Source organism: Misgurnus anguillicaudatus, chromosome 14 (assembly GCF_027580225.2).
Source record: "Misgurnus anguillicaudatus chromosome 14, ASM2758022v2, whole genome shotgun sequence".
NCBI lineage: Eukaryota > Metazoa > Chordata > Actinopteri > Cypriniformes > Cobitidae > Misgurnus > Misgurnus anguillicaudatus.
In genome coordinates this window covers 17,585,409-17,606,628 of record NC_073350.2, presented here as the reverse complement: position 1 = coordinate 17,606,628, position 21,220 = coordinate 17,585,409, and the positions used below count along the sequence as shown (strand labels likewise).

The 21,220-nt window shown below is 35.9% G+C and overlaps 1 protein-coding gene across 2 annotated transcripts in view; it reads left to right on the top strand.

Moving 5' to 3' along the window:
* Nucleotides 1-21,220, top strand: part of fgd5a (FYVE, RhoGEF and PH domain containing 5a) — a 55,036-nt gene that overhangs the window by 11,915 nt on the left and 21,901 nt on the right. For both annotated transcript variants that reach the window (XM_055183860.2, XM_055183859.2), the window contains exons 3-5: nucleotides 7,973-8,096; nucleotides 10,530-10,588; nucleotides 11,593-11,623. In XM_055183860.2, coding sequence (XP_055039835.2) covers nucleotides 7,973-8,096; nucleotides 10,530-10,588; nucleotides 11,593-11,623 — 214 coding nt within the window. The remainder of the gene's footprint in view (nucleotides 1-7,972; nucleotides 8,097-10,529; nucleotides 10,589-11,592; nucleotides 11,624-21,220) is intronic.

Sequence of the window (21,220 nt, the reverse complement as noted above, 5' to 3'; positions counted from 1 at the left end):
TGAGTATGTGAAAGAATTATTAGGAACATTATATTGACTGTTTGAATATACAAAGGTTATTAGTGGGAGACTGGAATAACTTATTTTCACAAATGTCACTTTAGTCATTTCATTATTAAATTTGACTGTCTTTTGGTGCAAAACCCTCTAAGTGCATGCAAGCTTTTTGGGGGAAGATCTCCACTTTACTAAAAAGTTTTTAGTGAATCTTCACTGTTATTTCTGAATTATGGTAAAGGCTAAAAAACTCGGTCAGCTTCCTAATATATTTGGGAAACCTCAAACTCTTGCAGCTCCACATTAAAATCTGACGTACGTGCGCTGTCATTCATCCATTCATCTTCTATTGGCTTAGAAAACCTCCCTGAAAAATCGGCATGCTGCTTAATGGTTTCTGCCAATTCAGTGGTATTTCTGAATGGCTGGGATTAAAGGGGACAAATCATGAAAATCTTTTTCCATGTTTAGTGCTATAATTAGGTCTCTAGTGTTTGAATCAACCTAGAAAATGTGAAAAAGAACAACCTAGTAACTTTAATTTTGGTAAACCAATCTCTGCAAGTATGTAGAAAAAATAGATCTCTCCTTGTGATGTTAGAAGGGGATAATACCGCCCTTTAATCTGCACTATCCAACCACAGCACTGCCATTTCTACCCTGTATCACGAAATTATGCACCTATAGTCACTTAAATGTTTAATTATTTGCCTTTATACATGACCGTATCATGCATTTCTGTTTACGTGTCCCTGTCACGTATCGGTTACTCAACTGCTTTTTCCTATTTTCAAACCATTGTCGCTTCAGTTTAGGGTCAGATTTGGTGTTTGTGTTAGGATGTCACTTTAAGTATTGGTTTATACTATATTTTCGGATTTATTTTTTTATATTTTATAATTTTTAAAACCATCGTCGTCCTCTGGCGTTAGGGTTAGAGTTGGGATTTTGGTAAGGATGTCATTTTATGTAAATCTAACTGTAAACCGAAGCGACAAAACAGGTTTGTAACCAATACGTGACAGGGACACAAACAGAAATGCGTGATACGGTCAAGTATAAACGCGGAAAAACGTGACAGTGTGACTCACGGAAAAGAATTAAAAATTTACGTGACTATAAGTACGTAATTTTGTGATACTGGGTTGGCCATTTAGTGCAGAGATCATCTCATTTGCATTTTAAAGGACACACCCAAAACGGCACATTTTTGCTCACGCCTACGAAGTGTCAATTTTAACATATTAGAATAAATTACCTATATAGTATTTTGAGCTAGAACTTCACATACATACTCTGGAGACACCAAAGTTTTATTGGACGTCTTAAAAAAGTCTTGTGAAATGTCCCCTTTAAGCAAATTTGAAGCCAAAGCATTTGATGAATATATAATATTATGTGCCGAGAGCATTCGGTTAATCTTTTGTTTTTAATGGATATGGTGTTTAGCGGCTTTTGCGTCTAAGCTCTTCATATAGACACTATAAAAATACTGATCTAGAAAACATAAAAGTGCAACTAAAGCTAGTGGTTTAAATGATAACAAAAGCTTACTGTATAAAAAAGAGGCATACAAATATGCAAAGAAGACATGGAAAGAAAGGGATGTATCAGAATGTATATTCCTTGATATCAAACCCAGGGATGCTCTGCCAAGTGAGCTACAGAATTCCCAACCTGCTCCAAAAACCCTAGGCACTAAATTAAATAATTAGAAATAAGATACTAATTATAGATATTTGAGGAATTTATGCAAGGTAGAAACACGGAACTCTAAGGCCAATTATTATAAAGATCGTTTTTCTCAGGATTTTCATAACACCAAGCAGTTTTGGAATCAGTTGAATAATCTTTTGAATAAACCCTCTAAAAACTTGATTCAAAATATAAAATTTAATAATGAAATTATATCTGATCCATTACTTATCTCTCAAGCTTTTAATCAACATTTTTCTTCTGTTTGTGGTTCTCAGGGCCCCGATCTTTATACTACTGGGTATTTAAATTCTATTACTTCAAATAACAATTTTTCCTTTAAGAAGATCATGCCTGTTGATGTTTATCATGTTATATGTGATTTAAAAACAAATATTAGCACTGGTCCTGATGGTCTGGAAGCCAAATTTATTAAATTGGCAGCTCATGTATTAATGTATCCTCTTGCAGATTTATTTAATTTATCATTGTCTACTTGTTCTGTTCCACATGTATGGAAATGTGCAAGAGTTACTCCTTTGTTTAAGGCTGGAGACTCATCGGATGTAAATAATTATCGTCCAATTTCTATTATTTGTACTATCGTAAAAATTTTTGAGAAACTAATTTTCAATCAATTATCTTTATTTATTAGTTCGTCAGATATTTTATCTCCGTTACAGTCTGGTTTCAGACCTAATTTTTCTACCACAACTGCTCTTTCAAAATTCACAAACGATGTATTTTCATCCTTCGACAAAGGCCAAGCTACAGGTGCCATTTTTATTGACCTTTCTAAGGCTTTTGATATGGTGGATCATTATCTTCTTCTTGATAAATTGTCTTCTATTGGTCTAACTAGAAATGCTCTCCTTTGGTTTAGTGCTTATCTTCATAATAGACGTCAATGTGTTGTCTTTCAAGGTTTTCAGTCAGATTATGTAATTGTTGAAAAAGGTGTTCCACAAGGTTCTTCGCTTGGACCATTGCTTTTCTCCATTTTTATTAATGATTTACCTCAGATATGCTTAAATTGTTTGGTACATCTTTATGCCGATGACACTGTAATTTATACTTCTAATTCGGACATGACACAAATTCAGAATTATTTACAATCTGATTTAAATTTGGTTCAAAAATGGTTTCATAATAATGGTCTTATACTTAATAAGAAGAAATCCTGTTGTATGATGTTTGGGACACGTCGTTGTCATTCTTCTTCTTTGGATTTGAACATTATCTTTGAAGATGGCTTAACTCTTGATAAAGTCGATTCATTTAAATACCTTGGCCTTTGGCTTGATTCTGAACTTACTTTTAAGCCCCATATTGATTATGTGGTTAGTAGAATATATTATTGTCTTCGTTTACTTTATCGTTCAATCAATTGTTTTACATTTCAAGTAAGGAAAAGAATTGTCTCTCAGTTAATATTACCCCTTATTGATTATGCTGATATTGTTTATCAAAATACCTATGATATTTACCTAAAGCCTCTTAATGTTGTCTATAATTCCTTGTGTAGATTTGTGTTAAGGTGTCCGTATCGTACCCATCACTGTTATATGTATGAATTGCTTAATTGGTTACATCCTAAATCAAGAAGACAATTTCATTGGTTTTTGTTCATTTTTAAATGTGTTTATTTTGTTTGTCCATCTTATTTGAAACAATTCCTGACTCTATATGGGTCTTCTTATTCACTTAGACATATGCAATATCCTTACTTTCTTGTTCCTAAAATCTTTACTGAGGTCGGACGCAGGTCATTTCAGTATAAAGCTCCTTTTGACTGGAATAATCTTCCTGTTTCTTTGAGATCTACTACCTCTCTTAACCGCTTCAGGATTTTATTATTTTCTTATCTTAAAATAACTTGTTCATGTTTTTGATTGGTTTATTATTACTATTATTGTTTTCTTTTTGTTTTGCTTTAAATTTTGTCTTCTGTTGATGTTATTGATTTATGATGCTGAGATTTTGTATTTCAACTATGGTATGAGGGTGTGGGGGACATGTTCCGCATTTTGTGTTTGTTTTGTAATGTGGTTGTGTTTTGTGTTGTATTATTTGTTTATGTTTTTGGGACCCCCTTGAAAATGAGATGCCACATCTCAAGGGGCTATCCTTTCAATAAATTCATAATTAGCTTTTTAATAAATATGTTTCATTACGCATCTGTTAAATGTTTTCCCTTATGTGTTTAGAAACACATTGGTATCTTAGTCTTTAAGGCATTTTAAGTTTTAGAGTTTAGTGACTAAACCATTTAATGCAAATAGAACAGGAACAGAAGATGACCAGCATTTGCTGCATTAATATGAATGGTTGTTTATTTAATAGCTGATAAAGTTGTTAGCTAATACATCTCTTTAATGGCACAGTGCATCAGACCCTCATGTTCACTTAATTATGATAATGTGGTTATTACTATGTATAATATTACAAAGAAAATTTGCTATAGCTATATGTCAGCTTGTGTGAGTTTTCCTCCGATCGAGGAGCTGTCTTTATTTTAAGTCGTGTCTGTATTTTGCTGTGTGCTATTTGCATTAAAACACTCAAGAGGTGGGTGCGGGCCTGGATTGATCCAGTCGAGTTGGGCCTGGTGCCCGAAGTGCTCAGGTCATTGCCAGGTTATCCCAAGAGAGTACACACCCAGCCAATGAGCCTCCACGCCACTGTTTACAGGAAATGCAGGACAAGGGCGAGGGGACGGGGTCAGTGGGATGGGGTGGAGACAGGCAATACCGATCTCTCAGACTCCCCTGCGACTCAAACAACAAGGTGAGGTGTGGCACAGTCAGGAAAGCAAGGCTCCCACAAAGATGTTGTTGTTGTCATCGTTCCCAGCTTTCTCCATGTCTTTCTGATACTGCAGCCCCTTTTCGACTGAAATAATATTTACAACGTCTTGTGTAAAAAGATCCACAATAATCTGTGCGCAATCATTTGAACTTAATGAGCAATTGCATTATACATTTTTTATTAAATAAATGACAAATAAAGTATAAATTAACTCAAATTAAATAAAAATATATAAACAACACTTTATATGTGTTCAAAATATTAAAATATATCTCCCAAACACATTTCGCCCATCACTCTCTCTCCTCATCTGCATTCAAATTTCCAACGCTTTGTTCAATGAAGTCTGATAATGAAGTCATCTCAGCGATGCTTATCTTCCGTAATAGCACTATTACACGGATTCATACAGAGCATCGCTACTTGTTTTACTGGTTTTCTAACATATATTTTATTATCAAGAGTTTAAATCAATTGAATTACATATAACAAGCCTCAGGAAAGCAGCAGGCAGTAGGATATATAGGACTGTTATAGGAAATCATTGCACTTTCTCTGTAATTTTCGGCAGTAAATTTAGCTCATGGGTACCTTAAGGAAAACGGCTTTCAAGTGAAGTGCTTTGCTCCATAATTGCTTCTCATAAATGGTAATGTTGAAAACAGGAGATTGTGTAAATCGTCACTTTTGTCCTATAGGGAGATAATGTAAGATGGATAGGATTATGAAATACGCCTTGTTTTACTTATAGCATCAATTTGACTTTATGTTAATATTAAGTATTATTGTTCAGTTTGACAGCACAAAGCAATTATTATTAAGTAGATGCTTGACATGCGAGAAAATATTGTTGTGTTGTGACAATTGCCTCACTAGAAAGGATACCAATATAGCAATCTGAAATCCAGAGGTGATAGTAAGAACGTGGTTTTGTTTTATATCATCCTGGAGAACATAAAAAGTTTTGTTAGAATTTATTTATAGTATAGTATAGTAAAAGAAATTGCTTGTTTTATCTTATGCTAACTCTTAACTTACTTTCACTGAAAATGGAGTCCTCTGTTGCTGTTGAGATCAATGAAGATTGTGGTGATGTCCTGCTTGAAGGCCCCTACTGTATGTGCTTCATCTGGGCCCTAAATGAACTGTCATCTCAGCTCCCCCAGTACAGCTGGCTATGAGCAATGAGCAATTTCCACTTCCTCCAGACAGTGTGTGTGTGCTTTCTGCAAATATACTATGTCCTTGTGTGGTATGACACCCAGCTGGACACCTCTAAGACCTTTTGTACACTGTGGGTATGCATACACGTACACTGATTTGTTTCACTGTACTTGCGAGGAAATTGCATACAGATTACATAATAGGCTAATTATATTTTTGTTATCATGCCCTATAACCTTCACACAATGATCATTCGATTACATGATTTGCTTTATGGGCCTTACACGTCTGTTTAACATGTTTAAATGTATTATTGAGGTAAACATTTGGCTCTCTTAAGCACATACACGTTTACACCATGTTGACTTTAACCCGCAACTTTTTAAATCATTAACAATATAGGCCACATACCTCAGAAGATCATTTTCACAAAAAATTCTAAAGTATTTTGGTAATGCCTCATATGATCAAGTGCACTTAGCTCACCCTCATGTTTATAGGCTACTGTAGGCCTATATGAATCTGCTTATTTAGCTCCATTGTATATAAGGAGCTTCATTGCGCATATTTGCATATCCTGCAGGGCTGTATCTTCTTTTCACTTTAAGTGCTCACCACAGGATCACAAAGCCTGCTCGCAACAGTAAATGTCCTCACAATCTGGCCCCAGTCATCCGTGATACTGCTATGAGGAGATCTGGGGAGGAAAAAATGAATTATTCTCACCAGGTCTTGTTTAAATGAAAAGGGGAATTTGTTTCTCCTTGGCAAAGGGTAATTTCTGCTCCGCTGGACACCAAAGTGCCCTCTATTAAAAACATTCAGTTAGGGCACAATTTCTGTGTTTTTTGATATGGAGAGATTGTGTTCAGAGTTTGTGGATTTGGTGTCCACCATAATAGTTTAGTTTCTCTTTGGGATTTCATGAATGTTGATAATAACAGTGATGTTAGTGCACTCAAAAAAAAAGTAAAGTTGTTTTAACCCATAATTGGGTCAAATATGCAAAAAAACAACAACAGTGGGGTTAAATTCCACTCAAGTGTTGGGTCGTTTCATTCCATTCTTGAGTAATAACAACTCAGCATAGGGTTATTTATAACCCAACAGTTGGGTTTGTCCATATTTGACACAACTATGGGTTGAAACAACCAAACGTTTTTTAGAGTGTGGACTTTGTGAATTACATAAAATGGTAAGTTAGAATTGAGTGGTTTTGATAATGATTGTTAAGCCGATGATAATGATAAATCTGTTTCTAAAGAACTGTATTTTTGTTTTGATTGTATCTGTTAGAATATTTTGTATTTTGTATTTTGTCTTCTGCTGTTGTAGCCCATCCGCCTCAAGGTTGTGCGTGTTGTGGCTTCACAAATGCTTTGCTGCATACCTCGTTGTAACGAGTGTTTATTTCAGTCAAAGTTGCTCTTCTATTAGCTTGAATCAGTGGGCCCATTCTCCTCTGACCTCTAGCATCAACAAGGCATTTTCTGCCACAGGACTGCCGCATACTGGATGTTTTTCCCTTTTCACACCATTCTTGGTAAACCCTAGAAATTGTTGTGCGTGAAAATCCCAGTAACTGAACAGATTGTGAAATATTCAGACTGGCCCGTCTGGCACCAACAACCATGAAACGCTCAAAATTGCTTAAATCACCTTTCTTTCCCATTCTGACATTCCGTTTGGAGTTCAGGAGATTGTGTTGACCAGGACCACACACCTAAATGCATTGAAGCAACTGCCATGTGATTGGTTGATTAGATAATAATTGCATTAATGAGAAATAATCCTTTAGGTGAGTGTATATTTCACTCCAAGATTGGCCAGTGTTGTCACTTAACCTTTGCTGCTTGACTTCTCAGCGTAAGGATCATTATGAAATTAATATTATTATTATAATACCCCATGACATCTATAAGAAGTGGGTATACTCCATATACCTGCGTATACCCTGCACTACACCACTGGTCGTCCATAAGTGTAATTTATGTGTGGGGAAGTACACTCCCTTCTGCACTACAGCTTCGACATGCATTGTACACTTGTTAACCCAGGGTTAATGTTCCTACTAATATATTTATGATGTTAATAGCATTGATTTGACCAGTACAGTATTTAGCCTGTTTAAATAACTGCTTGGCCATTTGTGGAAATGTCACACTAGTTAATGCATTTGTAATTGGTTTTTCTCAGGTACTCAGATCTTTGCTCAGAATGACCCAGGGTTAAGCATACAGTAGCATGAGAGCCTGTATGAATACTAACCAATTTATAGTATGCTAAATCTCCTGTCATCTATTCCTAGTGCCTACACTGAGCCATTCCCAGTGTGTCCTGCACCTGCACCTGCCACTGTATCCAATGAGGAAGACCATGGACGCACCTCTGAGGAAGAGGACGGTTGTGGAGACCACTGCAATGACAGACAGGTTAGTCAACAATGTACTGTACTTTACAATCACTACTTGCTGCTTTACTGTAGTACTATGTAAGACACAATCTTACATATGTATATTTATATATTGTACACCCTCTCATAACCTCATTTATCCTTAATAAAGTAAATACAGTGTTGCGTGTTAAAGTACTGTAGATAAAAACAATGACCCTCTTTGTTAAAGTGGAATTCCCTGTGTGTGCAATTTTTGTGAGATCCAGGTTCAAGCATCTCTTGGCAGTTAGTTTAATGCTGCAGTGAGAGCCAGACCCCACCTCTTCCCTCTGCCACTGTAATATCAGCCGGGGCCCTGGCCTTGTGACGACTGCTTCCTTGTTTTCTTCGTCTTTAAAAAAAAAGACTATCTGAGGTTGGGAGTAACCTATCCCAGTCACATTTCTATACAGCAAAAAGATGGAATAAAGTCAGTACACATTTAGTTTTTGCAAAGTTATTAACAAATTATTTTGTTATGCTCCTATAAATAATAAAAAAAATTAACAATGCAAAACAAACAGGTTCTTGTTGAAATTTGAGCAAAACATTACGTATTGGAACATGGAAAACATAAATACGGAAAACTTGTAAATACTTCAAAAGCAATAGTTCGGCCAAAAATGAAAATGACCATGTTTTACTCACCCTGAAGTCATCCAAGATACATATGAAGAGTTTGGTTCGAAAATGCGATTACTCAATTTTTGAAATTTTGGTCAAAACATGTTTAATATGTAAGGAATAATTGACGACGGGCCATTGAATTATAAGAAAATAATGCACACCCAAGGTGGTTATTCGCGGAGTGACGGTACACCGCAGGTGTGCATTATTTTCGAATAATTCAAAGGACCACAGTTCATTATTCTGCTTATACCACGGTTACCAAAATATTGCTCTGGTGCCTTTTTAAGACATTTTAAAGGTTAGGTGTGCAGTTATTGAAAAAGAATCAACACCCATGGAACATTTCTCAACCAATCAGAATAAAGCATTCAACAGCCCCAGGGTATAATATGTTATCATGTTTTTATTGTGCTACTTAGCTGTATTTTTTGGAGGCTTAAATCAAAACAAACCAACTGCAGTTTGATTGATATTATTTGGAACACACAATCAAAAAACAAGATTTTTGAGTTATCTCGTTTTGGAACCAAACTCTTCATATGTCCATAATTTTTCAGACGAACACATTTTAAGTTATTTTAGAAAATATCCTAACTCTTCCAAGCTTTATAACAGTTAGAATAGGGTCCACTTCCTTCGAATTTAAAGAATGTGCATCCATCCTTTACACAAGTAATCCAGATGGCTCCAGGGGGATAAATACAGGCTTCTGAGGGTAATCGATGCGATTTTGTAAGAAAAATATCCATATTTAAAACTTTACAAATAAAAATAACTAGTTTTTGCTAAAATCCAACACAAATTCACCAGATAGTAGCTTAGCGTATGATGCGCAAGATCCCATAAGAAAAGACTGTCACAAGAACAGTACGTCATAAGTTGTTTTAGCCACAGATGGGGATAACTCAATATCCTCTTGTCTTATGGAAATCCTCTGCCATTTAAAAAAAATTCTCGTTTTAACTTGTGACTGGCGTTGTTGTTTTGCTCCCTGCTCTCCCCCCCCCCCACACGTTTGCCACTACACCGTTACATCACAAGAAAACATTTTAGTACATAATTTCTCAATAGTTAATTTCTTAATAAAAAAAAAAGTCTTGATGTCGTGCTTCTTTTGTCAGTTTAAAATTGCTTGCGAGCTAAAGTTATGTCTGATTTTTAAGATTACTCTTGAGTTAATTCTTTACAGTAATTTACAAATTGGTCTCAATGATAGGCTAAATAAGCACATTTAATTTTAAGTACCTGTATGCATCAATTACAGATGACTTGCCATAGAAATTAATTGTTTACAAAGTTCAGATAAAATAATGATACATCAGTATCAGTCACTAAAGTGTGTAGTCGTCCCTAAATATGTCCATTCAATAGTAACAGTCTTGTTCAGACAGCCATGATTAGCTTGCAGATCAATGGTGGATTTGTGTTGTCACGACCGAACATAGCCTCTCATCCATAATGCATCTGTGCTTAAAGCTGCATGTTCAAGAAAGCTTTCTCATTTATTTTGGGCCCTTAATGAAATAATCAGTCTTCTTTTGACAGGATTAGATGAAAAATTTGATCAGAACATCTCTCTCTTTCTCTCTCTCTCTCTCTCTCTCTCTCTCTCTCTCTCTCTCTCTCTCTCTCTATCTATCTATCTATCTATCTATCTATCTATCTATCTATCTATCTATCTATCTATCTATCTATCTATCTATCTATCTATCTATCTATCTATCTATCTATCTGTCTGTCTATCTGTCTATCTAAAATCTGGATCCTTTTATTTACCACGTTTCTTTTCGATCACTCTCAGATTGATGGGCGATCCAGAGCCTACTACATTGTTAAAGATCTTGTGGATTCAGAGAGAGAGTAAGTGTTTGTGCCTGTGTGCTTCTGTAATAAATATCTATATATATATATATCCAGATACAAAACAATTATAGTTTAGAAACAGCGTATTGATGTTGTCTGTTTATGGATCTTCTTTATCATGCTTTCAAGCCCTGACTACATCTTTGCCTAATCCTATTCACTCAACAGCTCATCTGGTACACAAACTGACAGCTTATTACTGGACTGTCGGCTTTAAGATATTGCATTTTAGAAGCGTCCCAATGAGTCATTTAGCCTGTAGAATTATTACAGAACGATCTATTATGTCTAAACAAGCCTATTATCTCCCCAAGCCCTTGAAATATCTTTTTGTTATGTATCTGACTTCATAAATCAATATTTTATTAAATTGGAATACTGTAGGATATACTGTACCTGTACAGTATACAGTACTGTGCAAAAGTTTTAGGCCATTGTTTTAGAAGTTTTAATGTCCATCCATATTATTTTGTTGAGATACAAACAGATAATACAGGAAATATGTACAAAAAAAAAAAAAATTACATTTTCAGGACTAAATGTCTTCTTTAGGCATCGTCAGTGTTTAGTGTGACCTCTCTTCGCACTAAACAAATCTAGAGCGTTTTTGAGCAGAATGAAGTAAAAAGATAATTTCTTTAAAATTAGAAATTAGGATTTAATTTTATTTAAGTTTAAGAGATCCTGCAGTTACCTCCTATTGCTCAAGTAGAAGGGGAGTTTACCCTAAAAACTTGACACATCAGTTTACATTTTTACACAGTTTTTAATACTACATAGACATTCCCTGTATTTTCTGGATGAATTCTATTAAAGAGACTGAGAAACAATTATATATGATCACTGTAACATTGTAAAAACAACAAATCTCATTCTGGAGTGGTGGCTTTTGCACAGTACTGTATATAGATGATTTTGTTCAGTGAAATTGTAAAACAATTTGTTGTTTTTGTTAATACCATTGACAGTAATTTCATCTTTCTGGTTTTAATAAATTACAGACATGTGAAAGCTCTGAAGATTCTTCAAGAGGTAGGAAAACCTATTTTTGTTACTTTTATTAAAAGATTATATTTATTGAACTGTTAGAAAAAGGTCATAAAATGATCCCCAGATGTCCCTGGGGTGGTACCCTTTCAAAAAGTAAACCTTTGCACTTAAAGATTTTATATTAGTATCAGTAGATATTTGTGCAAGGGAGTGCATATTAGGAACACACATACAAAATAAAACTGTACCCTGAATGCTTTGTAATTCAGTTTGGATACCAAATCCATTAATGTAGACCTAGATAAGAAGTTTGCATAAATCATGTAATCAATTACAAATGTAAACCTACAGTACAAATTATTGGCTAGCAAATACCTTCTTGTGTATAGTGTTCATGGGGTTTTATAATAGAGGTTTATCATGTGTAGACCTGGGCTTATCTATCAGTACCCATAACCCCTTGTATCTGTGTAGTCCCTTTATCCATGTCTCTAAGCTCCCATCAGTTTGTTTTGGAGATGTGTATACACCTGAGTGATCTAAAACCACTACCCCATATGCTTTGAGCAGTCCTGTCTTTTTGTTTATGATGATAGTTGCTAATGATAATGTTTTTACCCATAAAATAAAATTGTATGCATGCATGCTTTTTTATGTATATTGCGCAGCAAGCTGTGTCTAGTCTAGATTTGCATCTAGATTTGTGTAGTGCAAAGGTCCCATACAGTATATGGGACAGACTGCAGTACTTCTAAATTAGAGACTGATGACAGAGTACTAATGATGTAATCGTCTGCATCTTGGCAGCCAGTTGCGTCAGTCTTTATTTTCCTTCCTTCCAAACACACATACAAATCACACATACATACACATACATGTAGAGATACACTTGGGTGGGAGTAGGTGTGTATGGTGAGGGGGTGGGGGGGTAGCACAGCTTTATCAGTGTTGTTTCAGTAACTGAGACTTCCTGGCCTTGACAACCTTGCCTTGAAAAAGTCAGCCTGCGAGTGACGCAAAGCCTACGCACCAGGTCTTTGTTTTGGGTATCTTCTCATGTGCTTCGTTACTTATAAACATACAAACAACACATAAATGCTATTGTGGTGTTGTGCATTCACTGGACAGGCATGTTTGAAAGCACTCAGTATATAGTATATATAGCTGATAAACAAGTTTAGTCATCTTGAAGCTAAAATTAATTCAATGATTGGCCCCAAATCTCTCATGAATGCTTTTACGTCTCTTACCTTAAGATAATAACTGTTATGTTCCCCTTGTGGCTTAGTAGGGATGGGCGGCATGATTGTATGTAGTGAGATAGAAATCTGTGAACTTGCTGATGGTTATAAATTTTGCTGTTTAGTTTATACTGTGTAGGTTATTTTTTTGTTGTCTTTAGCATGTCTTATATGAAATATTGTGTACATTTTTACTGTCAATATCGTGAGATTAGCTTACATCTCTAGATAAAGTTTAATAAAAACGTCAAAGGTCTTTGTTAAAATAAGTGTCAGTGTCTCTGACTAGATTGGTTTTTCAGACTGTACTTAATATTGCTCTGAGTTGTACTATGACCAATCCAAGTTATCATTTGTTTTCATTATCTCTCCCACTCTGACAGCCAAAGTGTCTTTCTAACCCAGTTCCCTAGGGTTGTGCGTCAATGTGTGTGTGTGCGTGTGCATGGGTTGTAGGGTCCGTGAGAGTGATGAGATTAGTTTAGAAAAACCTATAACCTATTGTGTGAAACATTGTCCTCTAGACGTTGACCTTATGGCCAGATTTAGCAGCTTTGTATTCATGATTAATGCAATATGTATCTCAATGATCAAGTTGGGACTGGGCTCATGGAGCAGTTTAACATAATCCAGCGGGAACTGAAGTCCTTCGCACAGTACACCCATATGTAAATTACAGTACTTCATATTCACCAGTTTAATTGCCTCATTTGAATAAAATAAGGCATATAGTGAATAGATAACCACTAAAGAATGCTAATGATATACATGCCTATGTGTCTCATGTGGATATGTCGTATTGTATTTTAATAGTAATATAATTACAACATACAGTAATACAGGTATCGCAGATTTTCACAGAGCATCATTGATGAATACTTGTAGGGATTTCAGAAGTAGTAGCGTAGTTGTAGTATTTCTAGCCTTTGTTAAGCAGAATGTTCAGTTTGATGATACTGTGATGTCCTATAAATATTTATACTGCATTTAACAATTAGTAGATACGTGGAAAACATAAAGATATCATTAATCACTCTGTGTGTGTTGTGTTGAATAATAATGAACTGGAGGATCTAAGTCACCTTGATTTTCTGTCCACTATAACATCATTAAATCAGCGTTTGGCTGCTGTCAACAATGACTTTGAGGGTGTTTTTTTTACCGCCGTTGCATAGGGATTTGTGCAGTTTAGGTTCACCATACATCTCTTAAAGGCACAGTACAGTACTGTAACCTTGTGTGTTATACTGTAGGTTAAAGAAGAGATCTTAACAACATTGCAAATTATAATGCATTTGAGTATATGCAACAATGTTTGTCTTAGTTTACAATTGTTATAATAATGTAGAGTTACACTTTTTTGATACAGTGTAAACATACATTTAAGTACGTAATAATGAGTAATAATGATTAACAACGTACTGTCTGTTTGTCTGTAGTCTGTTTTTTACGTGTACTTAGCACAGTTTATTTGACTTGTAAATGTGTATACAGATGTTCGTCGCATGTGCATTGCAACCAGATGCAATGCATCTCCTGAGCTACATTCGCCTGTACGTGCATACAATGTAAGTGGGGCTTCAAAAATCCGGCAGTGCATGTATAGTATGCGGGCACTTTTCTGATGATGAAAATTGCGTAGGTGCAAAAAATAGACCATACTTCGCCTTAAAGCGTCCATAACATGTGATGTTAATCTGGAGTACCTATAGAGTAGTATTACATCTTTCATATCTCTGAAAGAGTCTTTAGTTTTAGCAGATTTATAAAAGAGAGATTAGCTTTACCGTTTCTTTCCGATAACGTACAAAAAAACTAGGAAGGAGGAGTTATGAACGGCGGTAGGAGCGAGTCATGAGTCAACACTTTATACAACATTGACTGGATAACTTATGATTCACTACATGTTTGTGTCGTTTATATAATATGCACTTGCACGCCTATTTCCAACATAACACCGATTTTACTTACCGCATGCAACTCATGACCCGGTTGAGAATTTTCAATGAAATCCAGCGGTAAACAAACACAGACTCAAAACTCCGCTGCTACCCCAGATAATAAAGTATATCCATTGTTTCCATTATGCTTTCTTCTTACATCCAAAAACACACTTCTTCATTTGTCCCATTGTTGAGTCTTGATATAAAACAAAGCTGTTGTGTGAAGTGATGTCTGTGACTTAGCGTCCTCGGTTCTTGCTCTCCCGCTGATTGACGTGTGGGCTTGGTTTTCTGGGGTAAGTGCCCATATAAAAAAAGGAATACATATAGCGTACCCCTGAAACGTCAGCTGGACCCGTAATCGCAAAATACTTTCCGAAACTTGTACAAACCCTGGCAAAGTGCATTCGGCACAGAAATACTCTGTAACACGCCCAACTGCTTTTTTTGACACTTTGCCTACGTTTAGCATGAAGAAACAACTCTACAACTGTGTTAATAAGTCAAAATGCATGAAATACTGTTAAACACCCCCTTTAAAGTGTTACCTACCCATCTGAGCATTTCCCAATGCATTACTTGAAAGACAAATTATCTGGCCATAAGGTTTACACTACATGCAGTTTTGTGGAAAAACATTCTCAGAATGAATTTTAGAAAAAACATTTGAGATAAGTTGATACCTAAACAAATCACAACTGACCGCAACTGAAGAAATAATTCCTCCAAATTGAGCCATAATTGACTGCTATTGTATTGAACCTACCCAGCTAGATATTCATTAAAGAGCACCTATTGTCCGATTCACGTTTTTACATTTTCTTTGGAATGTAAGTGTGTATTAGTACATGTTAACGATATGCAAAAGGTACAAACCCCAAAGTAAACGATGACGCGAGTTATTGTCTCCAATGTAAGTCTCTTTTCTTGGACTACAACAAACACACGGATTGTAGGCAACAGTTTACTTCCTGGGATTGGTGATGTAGAAAAGACCGACATTATCATAACTCCTCCCACTTTGGACTCACAGCCTGTAAGTTAAAGGGGGGGTTCAATGGTATTTCAAGCATTCTGACTTATTAACACGGTTATAGAGTTGTTTCCTCATGCTAAATGTAGGCAAATTGTCAAAAAAGCATTTGGGTGTGTTACAGAGTATTTCTGTGCCGAATGCACTTTGCCAGGGTTCGTACACGTTTCGGAAAGTTTTTTCGATTACAGGTCCAACTGACGTTTCAGGGGTTTTCTATACGTATGACTTCTTTATATAGGCCCTTCCCCTGGAAAACCCCGCCCACCCGTCAATCAGCGGGAGACGCTACAACTTGCAAACATCTTATCATGCGACACAGCTTTTTTTAATTTCAACACTCAACAATGGCACGAAAGATGAAGTGTGTTTTTGGATGTAAGGAGAAGAAAGCCAGCCTTATGAAAACAATGGATATAGTTTATTATCCGGGGTAGCAGCGGAGTTTTGCGTGTGTGTTTGATGCCCTGGATTTTCCCAACCGTGTCATGAGTAGCATGCGGTAAGTAAGACTTCTGTCTTATGTTGGAAATAGGTGAGTAAGTGCATATTATATAAATGACACGAACATGTAGTGAATCATAAGTTAAACAGTGTTGTAGAGTGTTGCATAACTCGTACTCGCTCCTCCCGCGGTAGTAACTCCTCCTTCTTCATTTTTTTGTATGTTATCGGAAAGATTCGGTAAAGCTAATCTTTCTTTTATAAATCTGATTAAACTAAAGACTCTTCTGAAATATAAAGGATCTCATACTACTCTATAGGTACTCCAGATTAACATCAGAAATGCAGAAACAGCTTGTGTTACGTGAGCTTTAACTCCTGTCAGCATTGCATTGTGACCGAATCCTTCAGACATGGTAAGGAGTGTCACATTTCCGGCTGAAGTCAGAAGTATTCTGACCAATCACAACGTACAGATTAGCTGGCCAATCAGGGACACAGAACTTTTCAAATCTGTGTGTTTCAAGAAGAGAGTGATATCTGGAGCTACAAAAATGTACGATATGTGAAAAATAATGTGTTTTTAATAGGGCTGTCAAAATTAACTCGTTAATTACGCGTTAACGCAAATTCATTTTAACGCCACTAATTTTATTAACGGAGATTAACGCAACACGCAATTTCTGTTTGACCCTTGGTCCAGCCCATAGTTGAATGAACAGAGACGCAGACAAATGTGACTCTCTCTTAATGAGTAAAAGGTTTTTATAGAAATAAGAACATTAAGCAAATCGTCTACCAAATCCAATGCTCTAAATGCTCGTTGGACATCTGATATGATCTTTATTTATACGTCTGAGAGGTGTAACGTTACCGTCCTCCTAATGCATAATCTAATACAAAAATGCGTCTCAATTCATTTTGGTTTCGCTTTTATGCATGACTTATAAAATAGACTGCAGGACTTGCTTGATGTTAAAAATAGTCATTAAGAGAGATAAAGTTCGGTACCTGATTAATGTTAAAGAGTTATTAAGAGCGACAAGACTCAACAGCGATCCCCTCACGCTGACTGACTGATATCTGAAGCGCGTGCACACAGACGCGCGAGTGCGCGACCCGGATATATAGACATCTACACAAAATTACAGTTTTACAAATATCTGCTTTGATAAGAATTCACGCAGGTAGGTTCTATAATCTGTTATGTCTTAAGTAAATGTTTGGTTAACTGTTGGTTAAAAATATCTGATGTGTAACATTATATTAGATCTCTTAGATTTTAAGCAGTCTGTCTCAATGTCAATCAAACAAAAGGAAAAAAAGTTGAACATACATTGATGATGTTTTTGCTTTGTGTGTGCTAAATCTATTAGTTTTACCAGTGATTTTAAGGTATTGATGTGGTAATATACTGTATGGATGTGGACATTTTTGTGGTAATTTGACTCTTTCAACTTCAAACACGTGTAGTTCTGTCATATTTTGTTATATTTCAACAAATCATGCATTGTTCTATGTTTTAATAGAGAATGTCAAAATATGAACAACTATTTTTTTTTTAAATTTGCTAATTCCGACTCAACTTGCCAGCACATGTCACAAATGATGCAGCAGCAAACAAAAATGGAGAAAGAAAAATCTTCTGAAAGGAAAATTCATATACAAAACAATGGCTGGTGATTCTGTTAAAATGTAAACAGGCTGTTGTTAACATACATTTGCATAAAGCATCTATATATGTATATATGATTAGAATATTAAAAACCTGAAAAGTGTTTAATTAAAGTAAATTTAGAATGGATAAAAATGTGCGATTAATTTGCGATTAATCGCAGTTAACTCATGAAATCATGCGATTAATCTAGATTAATTTTTTTAATCTATTGACAGCCCTAGTTTTTAACTATAAACCACGCAAACACATTGTATTATACCAAATACACAAAATAACATTGTTTTGAGCAATGAAATAGGTGCTCTTTAAATGGACTTCTTTAGGATAAAGAAAGGGTCATTTTGAGTTTGAAACAACATAAAAATGTGTATATGATAACATGGCTCTTTTTTTGTTAACTATTCCTTTAAACATTGAAGAGCAGTACTAATAATACTTTCCTTGAATGCTTGGGTTTTTATTTGTTTCTCTATTCTCTCTCTCTAATATGAACGGAACGAAGCGCTCCATCAGAACGCTACATGATAGATCACGTGGCCTATTGTTCCATTGTTTGATACTGAATAGCACAAAAATACAAAGAATTTCCACAACCCGTCCCTAATGGGAACTTACGCCAATAATTGTACTGCAGGGTGCTTTAATAACAGACTAGATATGTAATTTTATTCCGTTTTGTTCCAGTCTTATAAAAAACACTGGAAAATATATATCACGTTTCTTACAACCATTATATCCCAATGTTACATTTTATTTACCTCAGCTGAATAGTAAGCATATGAAGCCATAAAAGTATGATGAAAGTTACTGTAAAGCAAAACACTGTTTTTTAAATATTAGTCAGCCAGTTTTAATTATTAAAATGGCTTTTAATAGCAGCTTCAGGGCAACAAGGAAAACTGTAAAATATCACTTTTATCAGTTATTTATGAGAGCATTGACAAATGGAGACACACATGCGATCGATATACGCTGATTTATGTGCGAAGCTCAGAAAGGATTCCAGCGTATTACCTCCCACCACGACCACTTACGTGTGAATGTGTTTTATGTCACCACTTTCAACACAACACTAAAAGACAAACACATACAGCTCTTTGTCAATTGTGATCCTTTATGACTAAGCCTGTAGAAACAATTCTGAGCAGATTTTACCCCCTCTAACCAATTCAAAAGGTACACAGCATTTCTATGTACAGTAGGTCAAGTAAATAAATCCTCTCTCTGGATTCTGACTAGTGGTCACTGAACAGGCCGGCTCATAACCTCTCAATTTGACTGTCAGTCACATTCAGAACAAATATATTCAGCAGAAACTAATAACATGTGCACCTGACGGGTGAAATTGTGTTTAAGCTGCTGAAGGATGGTACACAGGCTGCTCACAAAGCACAATCCAGTGACTTAAGCTTTAAAAGCTGAATAAATGTGGTTCAATTTATAGTATAATGAAAGGGCAAGTAGAGATTAAGAGTGTATGACATAAAAGACTGAATACAGTTTTTCTTTGTGGAAATTGCTGTGCATGAGCTGCTGTAGATACAGATCAGTGAGCCAAGTGGCAAAAATGTCAAGACCTCCCATCATGGCCACTGGGCTTTGTCTCTCCTTCCTGGCTGTGTATTTGTGTTCCCCTACAAGTATGTCAGGTGATGATCAGGTGGATTGTGCACATCAGTGCCACCATAGCTTTTAAAATCTCCCTGTTCCTACCCTTGTGCCAGGCATCCACCTTACTTCCACAAAGCTTAGTCGGGAGTGCAGTGTTTATGGGTGCCATCATGTCCGTGGTAGAATTTGGTACACTGTAAAAAATGTCTTATCAACTTGTGTTTTACTTTACAGGAAGACACCGCAGTTTTTAAATATTTTACTTTGTTCTTACCTCACTGCGGAAGAGCACTTAGTTTGCAGCACTTCGACCTTGGAGCGCAGTAACATCATCACTCCTGTCTTTGGTAGTTTGTGCGAGAAGGGGGAGTTGTTGTTACTGCGCCAAAGGTCGAAGTGCTGCAAACTAAGTGCCCTTCCGCCATAGTGAAGTGCATGCATTGAAACAGGATGGGGATGTATTAATTTGTTAATAAGTTGAGGTAAGAACATAGTAAAATATTGAATAACGGTGGTGCTTTTCTTCAACTTAATAAATTAAGTTAAATAATATCAGTTTTTAAGATATGTCAACTAAATACTAGCCAAAAACTTAAAGGACAAGTTCTGTATTTTACACTTAAAGCCCTGTTTTTAGATGTTTATGATAAAATAGAACGGGTTTGACTGAAGTTTGGACATGTGGCGCTGGCCCGGGAGTTTTCTGGTGTTTGTTCTATCACCTCCCTCTGCAATGGCTGCATAGGTGCACTGGAGCAATCCTTCCTAAAATGCATTAAACTTTCGTTTACGAAGACGTGAAACTCACAGAGTGTTCAGGGGTGTTCACTGATATGCTCACACAAAAATCTCTGCAAAACATGCTTTCCAACAGGTTTTATCATAGTTTTTGTCCAACTCCATTGACTTGTATTAGTTGTGCTATGAGGTACGGTATTACTCCGTGCCGGGAACTTTGTTGGTATTCTTGCAATTTGCAAAGGCGGATTAGCGCCACCAACTGGGCTGGAGTGTCTATTATTCAAGGCGTTTGGAAAAATAGGTCCACAAGTTTACAACGAATGCTAAAACACCTGTTGGAAAGCATCTTTTGCAGCGATTTTTGTGTGAGCATATCAGTGAACACCCCTGACCACTCGGTGAGTTTCACATCTTTGTAAACGAAAGTTTAATGCATTTTAGGAAGGATTGTTCCAGTGCACCTATGCAGCCATTGTAGAGGTAGTGGGTTGATACAACAGAAACATATGTCCAAATTTCAGTCAAAACCTTTCTATTTCATCACAAACAATCTGAAATCAGGGCTTTAAGTGTAAAATACCAAACTTGTCCTTTAAAATAGTAGGTTCAGTTGACTTGCGTAACCATTTAGATTAAACTGGCACACAACACTGCAGCATTTTTGTACAATGTACTGTTTTTGAAAGGTTTTGCTGCTGCATTTGGATTAGAAATATAAATAAAGTATTTCTGTCACTTTATTATCCCCCTCTTTCCATGGTATTCTCCTATAGGAGACATAACACTGCCCATATTTAGTCGGAAATGATCCCCATAGCTCATGAATACAGTATACAGCAAAGCATTAATTTAACATGCAAAGAGGATGTATACAAAAAGAGTCTTAAAGGAAAGTGCGGTGTTTAATTCCAAGGGTGGACAAATAGTCATGTAAATCTAATTTATAAT